Source organism: Aspergillus glaucus (assembly GCF_001890805.1).
Source record: "Aspergillus glaucus CBS 516.65 unplaced genomic scaffold ASPGLscaffold_23, whole genome shotgun sequence".
NCBI classification, from domain to species: domain Eukaryota; kingdom Fungi; phylum Ascomycota; class Eurotiomycetes; order Eurotiales; family Aspergillaceae; genus Aspergillus; species Aspergillus glaucus.
The window spans coordinates 211,531-228,273 of NW_019170475.1; the positions used below are offsets into that span (position 1 = coordinate 211,531).

At 50.5% G+C, this 16,743-nt stretch overlaps 7 protein-coding genes across 7 annotated transcripts; 5 read left to right on the top strand and 2 right to left on the bottom strand.

The window, feature by feature from the left end:
* Positions 1-56: 56 nt before the first annotated feature.
* On the bottom strand, positions 57-979 carry ASPGLDRAFT_38910 (uncharacterized protein; the record flags this gene model as incomplete). Its single annotated transcript, XM_022545001.1, has 3 exons — positions 57-109; positions 281-701; positions 809-979. 3 exons carry the CDS (start codon positions 977-979, stop codon positions 57-59), a joined length of 645 nt encoding a protein of 214 aa, XP_022397243.1.
* Positions 980-2,272: 1,293 nt separating this feature from the next.
* ASPGLDRAFT_85036 (putative MFS multidrug transporter) lies at positions 2,273-4,493 on the top strand (the record flags this gene model as incomplete). The annotated part of the gene is made up of 4 exons (XM_022550309.1): positions 2,273-2,478; positions 2,549-4,008; positions 4,070-4,114; positions 4,171-4,493. Exons 2-4 carry the CDS (start codon positions 2,559-2,561, stop codon positions 4,491-4,493), a joined length of 1,818 nt encoding a protein of 605 aa, XP_022397244.1. The 5' UTR covers positions 2,273-2,478; positions 2,549-2,558.
* Positions 4,494-5,403: 910 nt separating this feature from the next.
* On the top strand, positions 5,404-5,926 carry ASPGLDRAFT_28918 (4a-hydroxytetrahydrobiopterin dehydratase; the record flags this gene model as incomplete). The annotated part of the gene is made up of 3 exons (XM_022543799.1): positions 5,404-5,571; positions 5,643-5,705; positions 5,783-5,926. The coding sequence occupies 3 exons, from the start codon at positions 5,404-5,406 to the stop codon at positions 5,924-5,926; spliced, it is 375 nt and encodes a 124-aa protein (XP_022397245.1).
* A 1,545-nt stretch (positions 5,927-7,471) lies between these two features.
* On the top strand, positions 7,472-10,358 carry ASPGLDRAFT_51391 (peptidase family M20/M25/M40 protein). The gene has a single exon (XM_022547519.1). The coding sequence runs from the start codon at positions 7,615-7,617 to the stop codon at positions 10,210-10,212; it is 2,598 nt and encodes an 865-aa protein (XP_022397246.1). The 5' UTR covers positions 7,472-7,614; the 3' UTR covers positions 10,213-10,358.
* A 326-nt stretch (positions 10,359-10,684) lies between these two features.
* Positions 10,685-12,272, bottom strand: ASPGLDRAFT_76917 (Sec62 family protein translocation protein). Its single transcript, XM_022549870.1, has 3 exons — positions 11,772-12,272; positions 11,158-11,714; positions 10,685-11,099 (listed from the first exon to the last, which is right to left on the bottom strand). Exons 1-3 carry the CDS (start codon positions 12,181-12,183, stop codon positions 10,941-10,943), a joined length of 1,128 nt encoding a protein of 375 aa, XP_022397247.1. The 5' UTR covers positions 12,184-12,272; the 3' UTR covers positions 10,685-10,940.
* Positions 12,273-12,415: 143 nt separating this feature from the next.
* Positions 12,416-14,510, top strand: ASPGLDRAFT_85040 (Lectin C-type domain protein). Its single transcript, XM_022550310.1, has 2 exons — positions 12,416-12,618; positions 12,680-14,510. The coding sequence occupies exons 1-2, from the start codon at positions 12,556-12,558 to the stop codon at positions 14,342-14,344; spliced, it is 1,728 nt and encodes a 575-aa protein (XP_022397248.1). The 5' UTR covers positions 12,416-12,555; the 3' UTR covers positions 14,345-14,510.
* A 793-nt stretch (positions 14,511-15,303) lies between these two features.
* Positions 15,304-16,531, top strand: ASPGLDRAFT_85041 (uncharacterized protein; the record flags this gene model as incomplete). The annotated part of the gene is made up of 2 exons (XM_022550311.1): positions 15,304-15,507; positions 15,568-16,531. 2 exons carry the CDS (start codon positions 15,304-15,306, stop codon positions 16,414-16,416), a joined length of 1,053 nt encoding a protein of 350 aa, XP_022397249.1. The 3' UTR covers positions 16,417-16,531.
* Between the last annotated feature and the right edge of the window lie 212 nt (positions 16,532-16,743).

Sequence of the window (16,743 nt, forward strand, 5' to 3'; positions counted from 1 at the left end):
TTTTTTTTTTTTTTTTTTTTTTTTTTCTCTTCTTGGTATCTTGTATTTTGCCTAAATCAAGTCTTGTCGACCGAAGAGTCGGGCTGGGTTTGGGATGCAACTTGTCGCTCTAGAAGGGAAGAGAAATCGGTCCGATGTTAGCGTCATGGTAATTACGGGGATATAAAAATAAAAATAAATACGGGGTGAGATGACAGTACTCCGTACTTCCCGGTCGGAAGGAGAAAAAGCAAAAAGAGAAAGACAACGAGAAAACTAAAATGCCGCATGCATGACTTACCTAAATCCCTGATTCGCTGACGCAACATCTGATTTTCTCGAGAAAGCATGGCTGCTTCTGCCTGATAGAAAGCACACTCATCTCTGCTGTTACTCCGAGACGCGGCGTTGTCACTGGTGCCCGCAAGTGACTCCAGTCCTTCCGGGGGTCCGCGCAGATGGTGCAGGGAAGATTGCGGTCGGAGACTAGGGGAGGCGGCCTGACTAGATGGCCGAGACTGCCGACGACTGGAGAACGAGGGGGATACTAATTGGGTGGAAGTTCGGCCACTTGCCGTGGGGAGTGGCGGGATTGGTGGGAATGGCGTAGAATCGGAATGTGGGGTAGTCTCGTCGACAATAGCGGTTCCAGAGGACTGCTGTTGTTGCTGAAGCTGCTGGAGTTGGGTCTGCTGGGACCGAATCAACTGTAGGAGTCGGTTCTGATAACCAAAGTTAAACAATCAGCGGTGCCGATGATTATTACCCCAAGGGTAGCTCTTAAACGAAAAAGTGTCAAACTCAGAAGTGAACAGGGGGCCTGTCATACCACTTGAGCTTCTTGTTCCTGCTCGAGCTCCTGATGCAATTCTCCCAGTGAGGGTGTGCGATGGTGGTGGTGTGGATCGCCGGTGGTGGCCAAGACCGGACTGCCGCCGTTGCTCGCACGGGTCCTGGAGGAGGACCGAGGATCGGATTCGCCCACGGTAGAGTCGGCCATATTTGAATTCAAGCCGGCCAATGCTGAACGTCGATGGTCCGAGATAGACAGACGACTGCGCGGTGAGCTACGCGGGGGAAGAGACGGTTCGGTGGAAGGATCGTTCATGTCACAGGGAAATGAGGTGATGTCAAGCTGTGGATACGGTAGATAACAAAGGCAAGACTGCTTTCCTGGATATAGAAACCGATGAATAAGAGGAGCAAGAGTAGTGAGGTTGATGAAGGTGAACCGGGCAGGTTGTACTCTGTACGGAGTATGTCGAAGCTGGAGACTGACACAGCCGGATCCGGAAGGCGGTCGGGCACGGAACCGAAAACAGGGACGGAAACCGGCCGCGCCGGAACCGGCGAGGAAAAGTACTTGTACAGAATATGGCCATGAACAGCATTATTATCTCGATCTATAGAGTATGTGCTCCGTAGCGCAGTCCGTTTCAGGAAAGTCACATGACGTAAGATGCCGGTCAACTCCGAGTCATCCACCTGTATATTCCCTGTCAAAGTTTGCTGCAAGACGTCAATTTGCTGGTCCCCGTGACTTGGATGGTCCATGGAATCTTTTACAACCCGGTGCAACCACTGAATTTGACATACAATGCATTTCTCTAGTAATTTATACGATTTAGTCAATGAAGTATTATGTAATGTGTACTTGTTGACCTAGTCCGTCTCTGCTCCCAAACAGGGTAATCCGGAGATGCATCGGACCGCCTACGCCAAGTCCGGAGTGGATCAATGCGGGTTGGGGTTGGTCTTTGCCCGTGGGGAGGCAATAATGGCACTAACCAAACTCTGTTAGTCTGGCTTTGGCCCTTGCCATCCGTTTCTCTTGTTCGCCTTCCCGTGCTTGCGTTCCGTACTCAGAATGCCGTAAATTCGAAAGAAAACATCCGACGTGGCAAAGAAGTACTCTGTACCTGGAGGCTGTATGTTCGGCATACCGTATATGCTTGTTTAAGTTACATTGTCCCTTTTTCAGTGTTTATCTGTAGTACTCTGACTATAACGCGACAATAGCATAGGGCTACCGGCGTATTCTATTATACCAAACCTCGTACTGTACACCCCGGAGTGTGTCTGTAATAATGACCTACAGTGGACCGCCGTCGGCCAACCGTCGTATCGGCATGGGGCTGTTCCCCGTACTTTCCCTATCGGGTAAGCAGGTATCATTCACCACTGTTCCTTCCCAAATTGTTTGAATTCACCCGCTTCGGGCTGTATTTATATACGTGCCTTCCCCAACGTTCCTTTTTCTTCTCTTCCCTTCCCATCTTTCTTACTTCTCTCTCTCTCTCATTGCTCACTGTCTTCCTTTCCCCCTTTTTTTCCTTTTCACTTCTCATCGTTCCTGATTGTCTTCTTGGAACTTCCTGGTTCTTGTCTCTGATTATCAGAGATAGCCAGTGTGTCTCTTTTCTGCTGGCTCTGTTAGCTCTGTGAGCCCTCTCTTTTTGTCTGAGTCTTTTTCATCTTGAGACTGTCCCGAATCCATCGGTATGTCTCCAACTATCCCCTCGCTTTTCCATCTCTGGTTCTCTGTCTAACTGGTTCGAATTGACTTTAGGTGCGAAACCATGGCGGGTGATCCTAAACTCTCCTCGGAGGAGAAGCCCCGCGACAGCGAGACTTCCTCCTCTCATGTGGACGCCATTCTCAACAACGCCCTCAAGGAAGACAATGCCGCCGTTGATCCCTCCCACCCTAATCAGCGTTCGTCTCTGGACAAAGTTCAACGTACCCCGTCCGACCCCAAGATCGAGCTCACCGAGGCCGACTGCTACGACCAGCTTGGCTACTCCTTCTCTTCGTTAAAAAAGTGGACAATCATCATGGTCATCTTCATGGTCCAGGTCTCGATGAACTTCAATACTAGTCTCTACTCCAACGCCGTCGGGGGCATTTCTGAGGAGTTCAACGTCAGCCAGCAGGCTGCTCGTTGTGGTGCCATGATCTTCCTTGTCTTGTACGCCTTTGGCTGTGAATTGTGGGCTCCGTGGAGTGAAGAGCTTGGCCGCAAGCCTATCCTCCAAGCCAGTCTCTTTCTTGTCAACATTTGGCAGATCCCTGTTGCTATCGCTCCCAATTTCGCCACCATCATAGTTGGTCGGGCCCTGGGTGGTCTTTCGTCCGCCGGTGGCTCTGTCACACTTGGCATGATTGCCGACCTGTGGGAGGCTGATGACCAGCAGTATGCTGTGGCCTGCGTGGTCTTCTCGTCTGTTGCTGGTTCCGTCATCGGCCCTGTCGTTGGTGGTTTCGTTGAACAATTCCTGCCCTGGCGCTGGAACATCTGGATCCAATTGATCTTTGGCGGTTTTGTCCAAGCTTTGCACTTCTTCTTCGTGCCTGAAACAAGAACTAGCATTATGCTCGACAAGATCGCCAAGCAAAAGCGAAAGAGCGGCGAGGACCTTAATGTTTATGGCCCCAACGAGCTGGTGCCCTACAGGGAGCGCTTCTCGGTCCGTGAGGTTCTTGCCACATGGATTCGTCCGTTCCGCATGTTCTTGACGGAGCCCATCGTCATGACTCTTTCGCTCCTCAGTGGATTCAGCGACGCTCTGATTTTCATGTTCATCCAGTCTTTCGCCTTGGTGTACGGACAGTGGAACTTCAGCGCTTGGGCTGTTGGTCTATCCTTCATTCCCATCCTTGTCGGGTATTTCATCGCCTATGCATCTTTCATCCCCGTGTTCCGTCGGAACAAGGCCCAGCGTCTTCGCTGGCCGGACGACGAGCGCACGCAGTACGAATCCCGTCTTTGGTGGTTATTGTACACTGCACCCTGCCTGCCCATTGGTCTCTTTGGCTTCGCCTGGACCAGCTTGTCGAACATTCACTGGATTGGAAGCATGATTTTCGCAGCCATTGTCGGTATCGCCAACTACGCTATTTACATGGCCACCATTGACTATATGATCTGTGCCTACGGACCCTACTCCGCCTCGGCGACTGGCGGCAACGGCTTTGCCAGAGACTTTTTGGCTGGTGTTTTGACCGTGCCTGCTACTCCTTTCTATCAGAGTATGTTTTATCTAGCCCGTTTCCTTCCATTTAATTTTCCGTTACTAATACATTTGTACAGACATTGGCGGCAAATATCATCTTGAGTATGCGTCTACTATTCTTGGTAAGTTTTTTTTGCTACTTTTCTGCCCTCGACCGTCTTTTCTGACAATTACTCAGGCTGTATTTCTTTTGTTCTCGTGCTTGCCGTGTACGTCGTCTACTGGTACGGACCAGAACTTCGTAAACGCTCGCCATTTGCCCAACAGCTGTCGGACGCCCGTGCGGAGATGCATCAGCACATGGCTCAGGGACAGGGAGTTTCCCAGCTCAACTCTCGTGCCAACTCGTTTGTGAGGTCGCAGCAGAACCTCCGCATCCGACAGACCTTGGGAAGTCGCCAGAACAGTTACACCGCATCACGGGGTCCCTCCCAAGCCAACTCTCGCGTTGCCTCCCAAGCCAACTCCCGTGTTGCCTCTCGTCGCAATTCCCTGTCTTAAAAAAAAAAAAAAAAAACACTTCAACTAGAACGTTAGATCCTTGCATGATGACATGCTGGTTGACACGATTACGATTGAACGACCATCAGACGACGCTCGAGGATACGAGTTTGTCAATGGAGGCATGAAGTGTTTCTTTTTTTACCCTTTCAAAGGAACATCATCTTGTGCATTTGAGTGGAGGAAAGGGACTGTTTTAAAACTTCATACCCCAATGTATTGCTAGTTTCTTCTTTTCTTTTCTTTGTCTCTGATCTGATTTGCATGTGGGTGCTTAGTATTGAACCAGAGACCTGGATCGATGTGCACCCCAATGCCTCATTCTTCTCTCTTTTTGACTGGCTCAGAAAGAGAAAGCGAATTGAGCCACTGGCTAGACCAGTGGTAGCGCCTCTCTTCTGATCATTATAACTGGGTAATTTTTTTTTTTTCTATTTGTGATGCAGATGTACTTTGAAATGGCGGCATTCTGCGGTGGTGTTCGGGCGCTTTGCTCGGGACGGCCCTTAGAGTAAAAGCTGGATCTACTATTGTCTTTTTTGCCTTTTTTTTTTTTTTTTTTTTTATACAAAAATTTATTTTGTCCTCTCATCGTAGGATAACTGAAGTACTGTGTAGTTACTTGTACGGAGTAGACGGAGAGTCGCGTGGTGGGACCGCCAGATGATCCGTACCGATGACCTCATGCGTCTTCTGCGGCCATGACAGTCGGGATCTTGTCTCATACGGATTGAGCAGCTGCAACACATTATTGCCTCTTATAATGCAGCGTGGTATCCTTCAACTCTCACGGCTTGCTCGTACCCAGGCAGCGCAGCCACTTCCCCGCGTGTTCTGGACTGCGACGCGATCTTGTCCTCTTCGCGTTCCCACTGCTTCAACTTTCGTTGCGACACATTCACCAGTCCGGATGGCTTCGTCGACCGGTCAGCCGTCTACCATTCGATTTTCCGAAGGAGAAGATACAGCACAGGTAACGGCAGGATTGAACTCGCTACGACAACGCGGATGGCAGCTGGACCAGGATGGAATGGGAGTGACCAAGACCTTTTATTTCAAGGCGTACTTCAAGGCAGTGGTATGCTCTCTCCCTTTTCCTCCCTTTTCTTTTTCCCTTCTCCTTTTCTTCTAAAGCTGATCGACGACTAGAGTTTTGTGAATGTGATTGCGGCTGAGAGTGCAGCCAAGAAACACCATCCGACTATCACCGTGGTATGTGTTCCCTAGTATTCCCTGCATTTATTGCCTCCCGGGTTGCACGTTCTGACCAATGATGGTATCCTAATTAGAGGTTCGGCTCGGTCGATGTACACTGGACGACGCATAACCCGCGGGGCCTCTCTCAGAAGGATGTGACCTTGGCAGAGCATTGCGAGAACGGAGCAGATTTGATAGGCGCCGTGAAACAAAGCGAGGGGCAGAAGTGCTATTGAAAATATATACATATATATATATATTTTTTTTTTTGGAATTCATTGTTTGATGTATAAATTTTGTTTTCTTTTTCTTTCTTTTTTTTTTCTTTTTTTTTGGTAGAACTTTTTTTTTTTTTTTGAGAAACCTACTTGTTCGGTATTACATACTGAACATGGACCTGGTCCACATCACAGTGGGTAAAGCATGGAGCAAATCTTGACTCCATCCACCTGGGCTGAAATCTCATTTTCGAGTTGGTCCGGGAGCATTGGAGAGAGAGATTTCATTTCGGATACCTATCGGGTTATCCGTTCGCTGGAGAACTCCGGTCTTGATATACATATATATATCGGCGTGGATTTTTGTCCGGACAAAAGGGGTAAAAGGCAAGTATATGGCCCCTGAGTTATACGTCTCGTGCACCGATGATCCCTCGTGCTGACAGATTGATTAACAGGACATTGACAAAGCGAGAGAAGGCAGCATACAGTATGTTTTTTGACTCCGGACCCAAACAATGCCACCCATCGGTTCACGACCAGGTTCCTGACTCGAACCGGACGGCGCTCTCTTATTTAATACGTCCGTATTCGCTCTACCAGAAGTCTTCCGAGTATACACCGTCTGCACCTCGAACCTTGTCTGCTCCACTCAGGGGTTCGCGATTGTTTCGTCTGCTTCAGGAATGGTTTCAGGATGTCGGGATCGCTGCTCGAAAGAGGAAAAGAGTCAAAAGAAGGCAGAAATTTTTGCACCAGGAACAATTGCTGGGTGTCTTGATGTTTTTGACTCCTGTCGTCGTGTCGTCCGACTCGAGTCGAGAGCTGGCTCTGCGATGATCCGGCATTTCTTCACGCTCCACTCGGCGGCACTAACGAGATTAATTCGAATTAAAGCAAAGACAAAAAAGTACAGTGAACGGAGCACTCAACGGTCTCCCGATCAGCACCTCGTGCGCGCATTTCCCTCTTTTTGCCCTTTCTTTCTCGCGTCCTCTCCTCTCTCTCTCTCTCTCTCTCTCTCTCTCTCTCTCTCTCTCTCTCGCGCGCGCGCGCACGTTCTCTTCTTCATCTTCCGTTCTTTGTCTTTTAATTCTTTTCCGCTCGTTCGTGGCCAGTTTCCCCGTCTGTCAGCTGACGCAGGTCGTCTCTCGCTCGGGAATCTATATTACCTGCTTTTTTAAATATTAATATCCCAGTTTAACCTATCATTCTTAATTAATATTTTCGCCCCTCCAGGTGGGCTCTCTCGGACTAGGCGTTCGTCTAAGGATTATCAGGAGTGATCTCCCTTCAATCTCCGTCGTCTTGCTCTCCCGCGCTTCCATTCTCTCTTTTCCACCTTGTTCGATTCAGAACCTCGAGTGGTTCGGCAGTTTTTTTGTCGCCGTCAAGTTTGTGCGGCGCGTGTCTTTTCCGGGTCATCGAGTGACGTTTGTCTCATTCAGAAGGGCCATTCATCCTGCATGACTTAATTTAATTACACCGGTCAACTACGAGTCACCGCTCTCTCGCGCATACGCTCCTTCTTACTATTATTATTTTTGTTTTCTATATTTTGACGCCTGCGATTTTTTGTTTTATATGATACCCATCCTTTCGTCTGCCAATCCAATCGAATCTGAGTTGCAATTGTGTGTGGACGCCGGGGTTCTGGAATTACACTATACAGGCAAACAGTGTTGGAACGTGGAGGATCAGATAAGATGGCCTTGAATATACAACCCCCTCACCCTTCGGTCAGCGAACGCAGAGGTCAACGACTGGCACCACTTCAGACCGACTTCGGCCAAACCAATTTCAGTCGTCCAACAGCCCGTCCTGCGCCGGCCAACCGCCCTCGACCAAATGAATATGTCAGCGCCAATGGTGAGGCCATGGAGAAGGTTCCCTTGAATCCACCAAAGCACCAGTCGTCCAAGTCCAGCTTGCGCAGCCTCTTTGGCCGCGACAAATCAGCACGCAAGCCTGCCCATGACCACAAACTTGCCGAGATCGACGAGGTGCATCCCACGGGCACCAATGCCAACATCGACGCCAGTACCACCAAGATTAATCTTAATAACAACAACCACACAACAACAGTGACACAACCCGAAATGCCATTATCGCCAAACTTCTGCAACACACCCAAGACCGCGATCTCGACGCCTACCCTCGTCACCTCGCCCACGTCCGCAGCCGAGCTGCCTACGCGAAACAAGCTTCCCCCGTCCAAACCGCCGCCCCCGAAGCCAAGCGAGGAGGATAAGCCGCCGGCCCGGGATCTGGGATGGAAACCACCGCCGCTGTTCCAGGCTTATCCGCAAGCCATCAAGCATAGCACCCTTCCGGTCCCGACGCTGTCAGCTGATGCTATCTTACGTGCGCATGCTACTTCCAAGGGCGGCGGGTCGCGCGAGGACGAGAATGTGGGTGCCTTGTCACAGCAAAAAGAAGTCACACGCGAAGAGGCTGCGGCTAGAAAGAAGAAGGAGGACAAGGAAAGGAGGCATCTGCGGTCACTATCGGAGACAATTGGCAAGACGGAGTGGACTCAGAAGGTTTACGTCGTGACTACTTCGGGATATATTCTGCAATACTCTGGGGATGGGAAATATGACCGACTGCCTGAGAAAATGCTCCTTCTAGGCCCGAAGTCGGTGGCATTTGCTAGTGACGCTATCCCAGGGAAGCATTGGGTCTTACAGGTGTCGCAAGGCCCAGATGGATCTGAAGCCCCTGCCCCTACAGATGTGCCGCGTCCGTTGCTGACACGATTGGGTTTCCATCGGTCGTACACACGGAGATTGACTCAAAGTTTTCTTCTGACCTTCAACGATCCCGACGAATTGAGTTCTTGGCTGCTTACCGTTCGAGCCCAGATCGAAGCTCGCGGGGGTAAAAAGTATGTTTCGGAACGGGTGTTTGATGATGGGATGGAGCAACAGTTGCGGTCGAAGACAAGTGTGCGACAACTTGTGAAGAGGGACCCTAATCGATTCTCGAACCTGTACTTGCAACCGCAGAATGAGAGTCAGTCAGAGGGGGATTCCCGTCGGAGTTCCTATGTGTCCAATAGCAACCGCCATTCGATGGTCTCCACGGCCGCTACTGATGTGGGAGCACCACAATCCGCTGCCAATGGTGCCTCTGGGCGTTTCTATGCTGCCACTACCGCCACGACGACGACATCGGGGACGACCACAACGGCGACGACAATTCCCCCGCGGGATGCTACTATTTCACCTGCGATGCGCAATCATGGTTCAGAAAATGTCACGTCACCTCCCCCGCGGGAAGCCACGCTGAGTCCCGTCCTGACAAGCCCGAAAAAACGACGATCGATGGCATACATGTCCACGCAGCCAGCGGAACCGTTCCAACCGGATGTCTCACAGTTACCTCGATCTCAATCGACGGCACCTGATCCCTCTGTTCGAAGTACGTCACCGCCAGCGCCCAATTTCAGCGTTCCCTCTTTCAGCAAGCGCTTCGCAGCCAGGACCGCAATGAATAATATTCCTCCGCTGCAACTGGCATCCATTCAACAACCGGATGACCAGAACGAGGATGACTTTGACGTCAATGCCATCGCGTCATTCCCGTCTCCCCCACAGTCTCCTGTGCGCAGTCTCTCCAGCATGAGCCGCAACGATCCAAGCGATCCCCATGGAATAGTCTCCCGCCAGAGCAGCATGAACCGAAGGCGGCCATTGCGAGTATCCCCCTCCCAGGATTCCCTGGTGACATGCGAATCGACAACACAACAAAGCTACGAACGGAAACCATCAACGGCCATAACTCGCCCCCCACGAGGCAGCATATCAACAGTCAACAGCACACCACGCCCCTCAAGACCAATAAGCATCGTCTCCTCCGTCGACGCCGTCTCAAACGGCGACGTCCAATCCCCGCAATCACCACCAACCCACTCAACTCGCTCCCGCCGCGACCCCCAAAAGAGCCGCACCTCCGTCCTATACCCAACAAACAACACCACAAACGTCACCTACTCCTACTCCACCATGCCCAACGTCTCGCGCCGAAAATCCATGCCCGGACTCGCAGTCGGACCCCCCTCAGTCCCACCACCAAACTGCCCCCTCCCCAAGATCCCCTCACCGGTCCCCGTTGACCCGTCTGCTGCGGACACGGCGCTTCCAATGTCGCCGCGGTCATGCAAAAGTCCGCCGCCGGTAAACGGGCATGGATTAAGGAAGATGAAGGAGAGGAAGAGCTCTGTGGGGGTGACGGGGCATTCGCATTCGCATTCGTCGCGGTTTTCGTTGGGGATGAGGAGTATTTCTTCGTCGGCGAGGTAGTGTCAACTTCCTTTCCCTTTCCTTCCCTTTCCTCTTGTCGTTCCTTTGGCTTTGGGCTATCATATTATATTTAACATATACCCTCCTTCACATTCTTCATTATATTTCATTTTCTCTATATGTTTTTTTTTTTGAATTTACTGGTTTGTTTTCTCATTCTTGATGCATTTTGAGGAGTCCACGACTTGATACACGGACTGACTGGATTTATCATTTTCATTTTCATTTTATATACCTTCTACAGCGATGCATTGATTGTCTTTCATTTTCTTTTCTATGTCTCATGACTTCTCTGGAGGATGGATTTATTCATTGATTCATTGAATGACTGATCGAGTGTATTGTATTATATTCATTTCATGGCATGCTGGACGTATGTATATATCTAGACGTATCTTTTGATAAAAAAAAAATATATATATATATATTCTTTAGGTGGATTCATTCTTGTTCGAGTTTGCATTTCGCTCGTCTTGTACCATGGCAACAATATCATTACTTTGCTGAGAGGTGGAGTATTTGTCTACATTAAATTTTGACCATTCTAACCCTAGAACACATTGAACTTGAAGAATATAACGTAACAACATACAAAACCCGATAAGCGACCCAGTCATGCCAGAAACGAAGAAAAGATGCAAACGGTATCCGATAACGAGTCGCTGTTTAGCGTGGGAAATGAAGAAAGGGGTAAGTAAAACACGGAAATGAAGAATATGAAAACGCAATTACTCGTCCGCCTCTTCCACCTTCGGAGCTAGATCGCGCTTGACAGTGCCTGAAGTATCCGTGGCTGGTGTCGCAGTAGTCGTGGCGGATGTTGTCTCGTTGGCGGCTGTCGAGGGTGCTTCGCCTTTGACGGATTTCTTGGACTTCTTTTTCTTGGTCTGTAACATATTAGTTAGCAAGGACGAAATCATGATTTCAAAGTTAAAAAGGTCATACCTCTTGCCATCCCCACAAAGGCTTGAAACTGTCAAAGAACCCAACATCCTCGAACAAGTTCGGGAAGAGCCACAGACCAGGTGGTACGACAAGCACCGTGATGCAGAACAGAATCAGACGGAAGATCGACATGGCGAAGAACAATCCCAGCAAGCCCATCATGCCCACACTCAGATACCACACTCCCTGTCGCAACATCATAGGCCACAGCGGGAAAAGAACCACAGCGAAAATACCAGCTACAACGGCCGCGGCCATAGCCTTCTGCTTCCATTGCGGTCCTTCGTAGAGCCAGACGTAGTGCATCATCGAGTCGGTTTCTTGGTGCTGTTCGATTTTCACGGTCCAGAGTCCCTTCACTCGGTTCTTGGGCTTCGCGTGGTTGTGGCCTGCGTGCGGGTCGACCTTGGAGACTCGGAGAGCGAGGAGCGAGAGCGGGAGGAGCTTGAAGACGTTCTCTGCGGAGGCGCGGTCTGTCACAGGGGGGAGGAGGGAGTTTTTCTTTGCGGCGGCTTTGGCATAGGCGGGGGATTCAATCGCGCGAATTGCACGTTTCACTTTACCTCAGTTAGCATCCAACTGTTTTCTTTGTTCCCTCACCAGGGCCGATATACCTTTGAACATATCCTTCCGCTGACCATCCATAATACACGTCCTAGGCTTGAGATTCTGCGACCGCAAAAATTGCGCAACAGCAACCGCCTTCGGATCGGGCGGGTTATCAGGATTCACCGGCACCTGCGTAGTAGTCTGCTGCTGACCCGGCTGCTGCGTCGGAGGCCGTGTTGACGGTTGACCCTGTTGCTGCAGCTCCAACTGTTTCTGGTGGGCGGCGATAGCGCGCGCTCTGAGCTGCGCAAGATACTGTTCCGTGGTAAGGCCATGCTTTTGTGCCTCTCCGGCCAGTTGCTCGCGCTGTTGCTGGGCGAACTGCTCGGGGGTCAGTCCTCGTTTGGCGGCTTCGGCGGCGAACTGCTGTTGCATGGCAGCGATTTGCTGGGGGGATGGGCCGCCGGGGGTGGCCATGGTGGGAGGATGGTTTAGGACGGGGCCTAGTTTGGAGAGGTTTTGGTGGTGAGGAATCGGCGTTGTGGAAGGAAAGACGTAGTGGTCCTAATTAAAGACTCGGGTCGATCTCAGCGATGGACGGAGAAGTGGCCAGATGGTGTTTGCTTTGTTTGTCTTGTGTTCCGAATGGGGTAAAGGCGGTGCTCCGCCTTGTCCGTCAAGGCTGAATTGACGACTTCTCTTCATCGCACTGCCGGATTATCCCCATATTGTTATTATTGTTGCGATTACTATTATTATATGCTCCCGATGGTACGGTGATTGGCAGATTGGACAATATCTGCGATGTTGCTTGACTGCGCCCCATAGCCCCTATCTGAGAGTCTGTCCATGACCCTGAACTATGACCCTGATAGCTCCCTTGTAAACGCTACATGGGTGGCTACGTTGCTGGCAAGTCTCTCTGCTTCTCCCTTGCATATATGCTCTAATATTGACTTTATTCCCCATGTAGAGCGAGAGAGATGCGGCTGGTCAAATCCCCATCAACTTCGTGACGCACCCGGCCGTGTCGCTAAGGGCAGCATGTTTCGCAGACAACGTATTCGATGAGACTTCTACTGCGAAATGCATATCAAATTTATTGGCAGTAGGGTATCGTCGGCTGCTGGTCGATCTTTATTGGTCCGCCGAGCGACGATCATGGTCGTTCTGTCCGGTGTCTGTCCCTGCAAACGCAGCGGCAGATAGCTCCATAACCGCTGTGACTAGCTCAACCGGATCGCAACTATACCAACTGGGTTCATATCAGTGCTCTGAAGATCTTGATGTCTCCGGCTTGATTGATATACTGCGTGGCTACTTCGAAAATAACACCTCTCAGCTGAATGTATACCTTTCGTTTGTCATATTCAGCCTCCATGGGGCTGCCAGTGCATCCGCGCCCGATGAGCCGGCTCCAGCGGTATCTGGAGCGCAGTTACCGAGTAACAATGAACGCCTTGGCGATCTACTCGAAGACAGATTAGGCGAATATATCTATAATCCGTCGCAACTTGCAGAAGAACGGAGCAATCTGAATAATTCGTGGTATCGGGTGACCGATGGTTATGAGCCTATCACGGAGTATTTCACGATCCATGAGGATGCAAAGGGTAGGCAGAGTACCCCAGACGGCTGGCCATGCTCGAAGTACGTGCAGCTTGCAAGAGAACGAAGGATCCTTTTTGGGTATGGGGATATCGATCCACAGATCGAGGGTTATGACCTGGGTAGCGACAGCGTGCTGTTTCCTCCGTCTTACTTGACCGATTTCGTGGATGTCTCCTCAGCGGTTGACGGCAGTCTGGACACGGGATGTCTCTACGACTCTGACGCTTATCTGGTCTCTCAGGTTAATTCGTCATGGGCAGTGTCGACTCGAATTCCAGTTCCATCGACAAACAGCTCAGTGACACTGGGGCAATTGTCAAGTATAGTCACAAACCTAACAGCTTGCGGCCTATCACCCAACCTCAACGATACCCTCCTCAACGCTACAGCGGACAACGACGTTGAAACATACAGAAATATATCATTATCTGCCTCCTGGGCCTGGTCCGCCGGACAACCGCAAGATTCCATAGACGACGAAGACGGCGATCCCAAGGAACGATGCGCAGTAATTGACCTATCAACCAACGGTCACTGGGCAGCCATCGGCTGCAGTGAAGACCGCTACACAGCCTGTCGCGTCAACCACCTCCCATTCACCTGGAAACTGTCCATGGAGAAGACATCCTACGGAAACGCTGGACGCACCTGTCCCGAAAACACCACCTTCTCTCTTCCGCGCACGGGGCTCGAGAATACCTACCTCTACCGCTATCTCCTTTCTTCGTCAAACGGTACCTTGGACACTTCCTCCTCAAAGGACAGTATGCGCCAAGTCTGGATAGACTTTAACTCGTTGGATATCGCGTCTTGCTGGATCAGCGGTGGTCCTGATGCTAATTGTCCGTATGCGTCGGATCCGCAACAGTTGGAGAAGCGGACGGTTCTGGTTGCTACGATTTGGGGGATTGTCATCTGTGTCGTTGCAGCGTTGATGTTGTTCGTCAAGTGTAATGCTAATCGGCGGAACTCGCGACGACGGAAGAGGGTTATTGAAGGGTGGGAGTATGAGGGTGTCCCGTCTTAATGTATAGTACATACGTTGGTCTTTCGATAGTGACAGACATGTTTAAAAACCTCTAGACTGCTTTTTAGAATGCTTTTTTCCTTCACTCTAGAGACATCATGGACCGGATTGGAACATTCACTGCTTTGGGTACTATATAACAACGTCGCTTCATTTTTAACTTCCTCCATCTCAATAATTTTATTGATCTCCCGGGCTCTTAAATTGTCATTATAGGCCATGACGAGTGATAACCCAAACATTCAGGTCTCTAAACACCATGCTATTGCTAGTTGCTTCTGCGCTTCCAGTATCATAACTTGATATGTCGTCGCACTTGTCTTCCCGGTCTATTATCAGAAATAAGCTTGTTCTCACCTGCCAGGACAATGCCCAGAGCTCAGTCATTCCTGGAGTCTGCCTTCCGACGGGGGCTTTCACCCTCTACAGAAGATTCCCTTACACAAAACAACTCATCTAGCCAACCCGAATCCGTTGATATTTCAGGTGCAAAACAAACCACCTTGTTCGGCACGGCATTTCTCGAGAATTGTGTCTCGGGCGGCCCTGATTCTCTGAACCCGACATCCTCTCTAGCACCCGGGACAACCTCTATCATGTCCACAGAGACACACAAGGGAAGAATTATGCCGTTCCTGCCCCCTCAGGGGTCTAAGCCTGACATGACGATCGGGTTTAAGTAGAGGGAATTCCAGTATTGTCGAGAAATAGACGAACTTGGACCATGCTCAAAACCTGTTTTGCTTTCCCCGTTTATACCCCCGAAACGAAGGGTTTCCAGAGCACATATTTTTCGAAGATACAAAACCAGCACAACAGTGCGCATATGTTGCGAAGCCTCACCTTGTGGTCAAATGCAAACGAGCCGGATTGGGAGAGTCTTTACAATCCCATCACTATTCCAGTATCGGTCTTGAGGAATAATATAGCGATTCATGCGCACTGGGCAGTAATAAACCATGGAGTCATCAAAGCATTTGGCCATGTCGAGCAATTCGCCTGGATTGGAGCAGGTTTCCCGCTGGACTCCGTGTGCATCATTCTCTTGCTCGGTACCCTTTTTCAACGCCTTCAACATGAAATGGATCTATATTGCCACGGTGGTACTCTTTGAGGTCGGCTCGGCTGTTTGCGGCGCTGCTCCGAACATGAACGCTCTGATTGTCGGTCGTGTTATCGCCGGCGCTGGAGGCAACGGTATTTACCTTGGCTCCCTGCAATAGTTTGCCGTCATGACCGTGGAGAAGGAACGTGGTCTTTACATGTCCCTCATCGCTGTGTTCTGGGCCCTCGGAGCTGTTTTGGGACGGCGCGCATTCCCGGGTCATCTGCTGTGGGATCGTGCACAGGTGCTCCTATACGTGGTGACAGCAGCTGGCACTACGTCTCTTTTCGTCACCTCCTACTACCTCCACATCTACTTCCAGTTTGTGAATAATGACGAAGCCCTCATGGTGGCCGTGCGCCTGCTCCCCTTCGTCATCATCGCCGTCACGGTGAACCTTGTCTCAGGAACCTTCCTCCACTTCATCAAGATTTACAAGATCATCTACATCATCGCCAGCGTCTTCTTGTTAGTTGGTGGCGGCCCGTTGGTGGTCTATTTGGGCCCCAGTTCGACAACAGGCACTATCTATGGCTTGACGATCCTCGCTACTGTTGGCACTGGTCTGTCCATAGTGACCGGCTATACAGTCGCCACGCTGACCACAAACCCCAAGGATGCGGGCGCTGCACTCAACATGCAAAATGTTTCTCAGATCGGTGGACAGGTCATTGCGCTGGCCGTCGCGGGGCAAATCTATCAGTCAGAAGCCTTCAACAACCTGTCAGCAGTCCTAGCCGGTAATGGCTTCTCGCATGAAGAGATTTCGGGCGCGGTGGCTGGTGCGCAGAGCACCTTGTTTGAGACGTTGGATGGCGCGCTGCGGGACAAAGTAGGTATGGCCGTTACGCAGGCAATGCAGATGACCTTTGTGCCGACCCCTGTTTCCGGAGGCATCATGTTCATCGCTGCGTTGTGTATGAAGTGGGAGAAACTCTTGGGGCAGGCTGTTGCTGTCGATGGTTAGAAGAGCATAGGTAGGTAGCAGTATGTACTAGAGAATCGGCAATGCTATAGGGGTGTTAAGTTTAGGACCACCTTTTCGGACCACGACCCACTACTTAGAAGATCATAGAAATATCAAAGCTTCCTTATGATAGCCATAGTAACAAACCTTTAACAATCTCAAGGTGCGTAACATGAGAAATTTCAATCTGGCAGCTGTTGGGGGGTGAGCATCCGCTCATCATAAATGGTTCATTTGGTCCAACGGTAGAACTCTGACACAGAATAAGCGCACCGAAGCCAGATATAACTATTGGGTTCATACAAGGGAGCATGGTATTTCGCACCA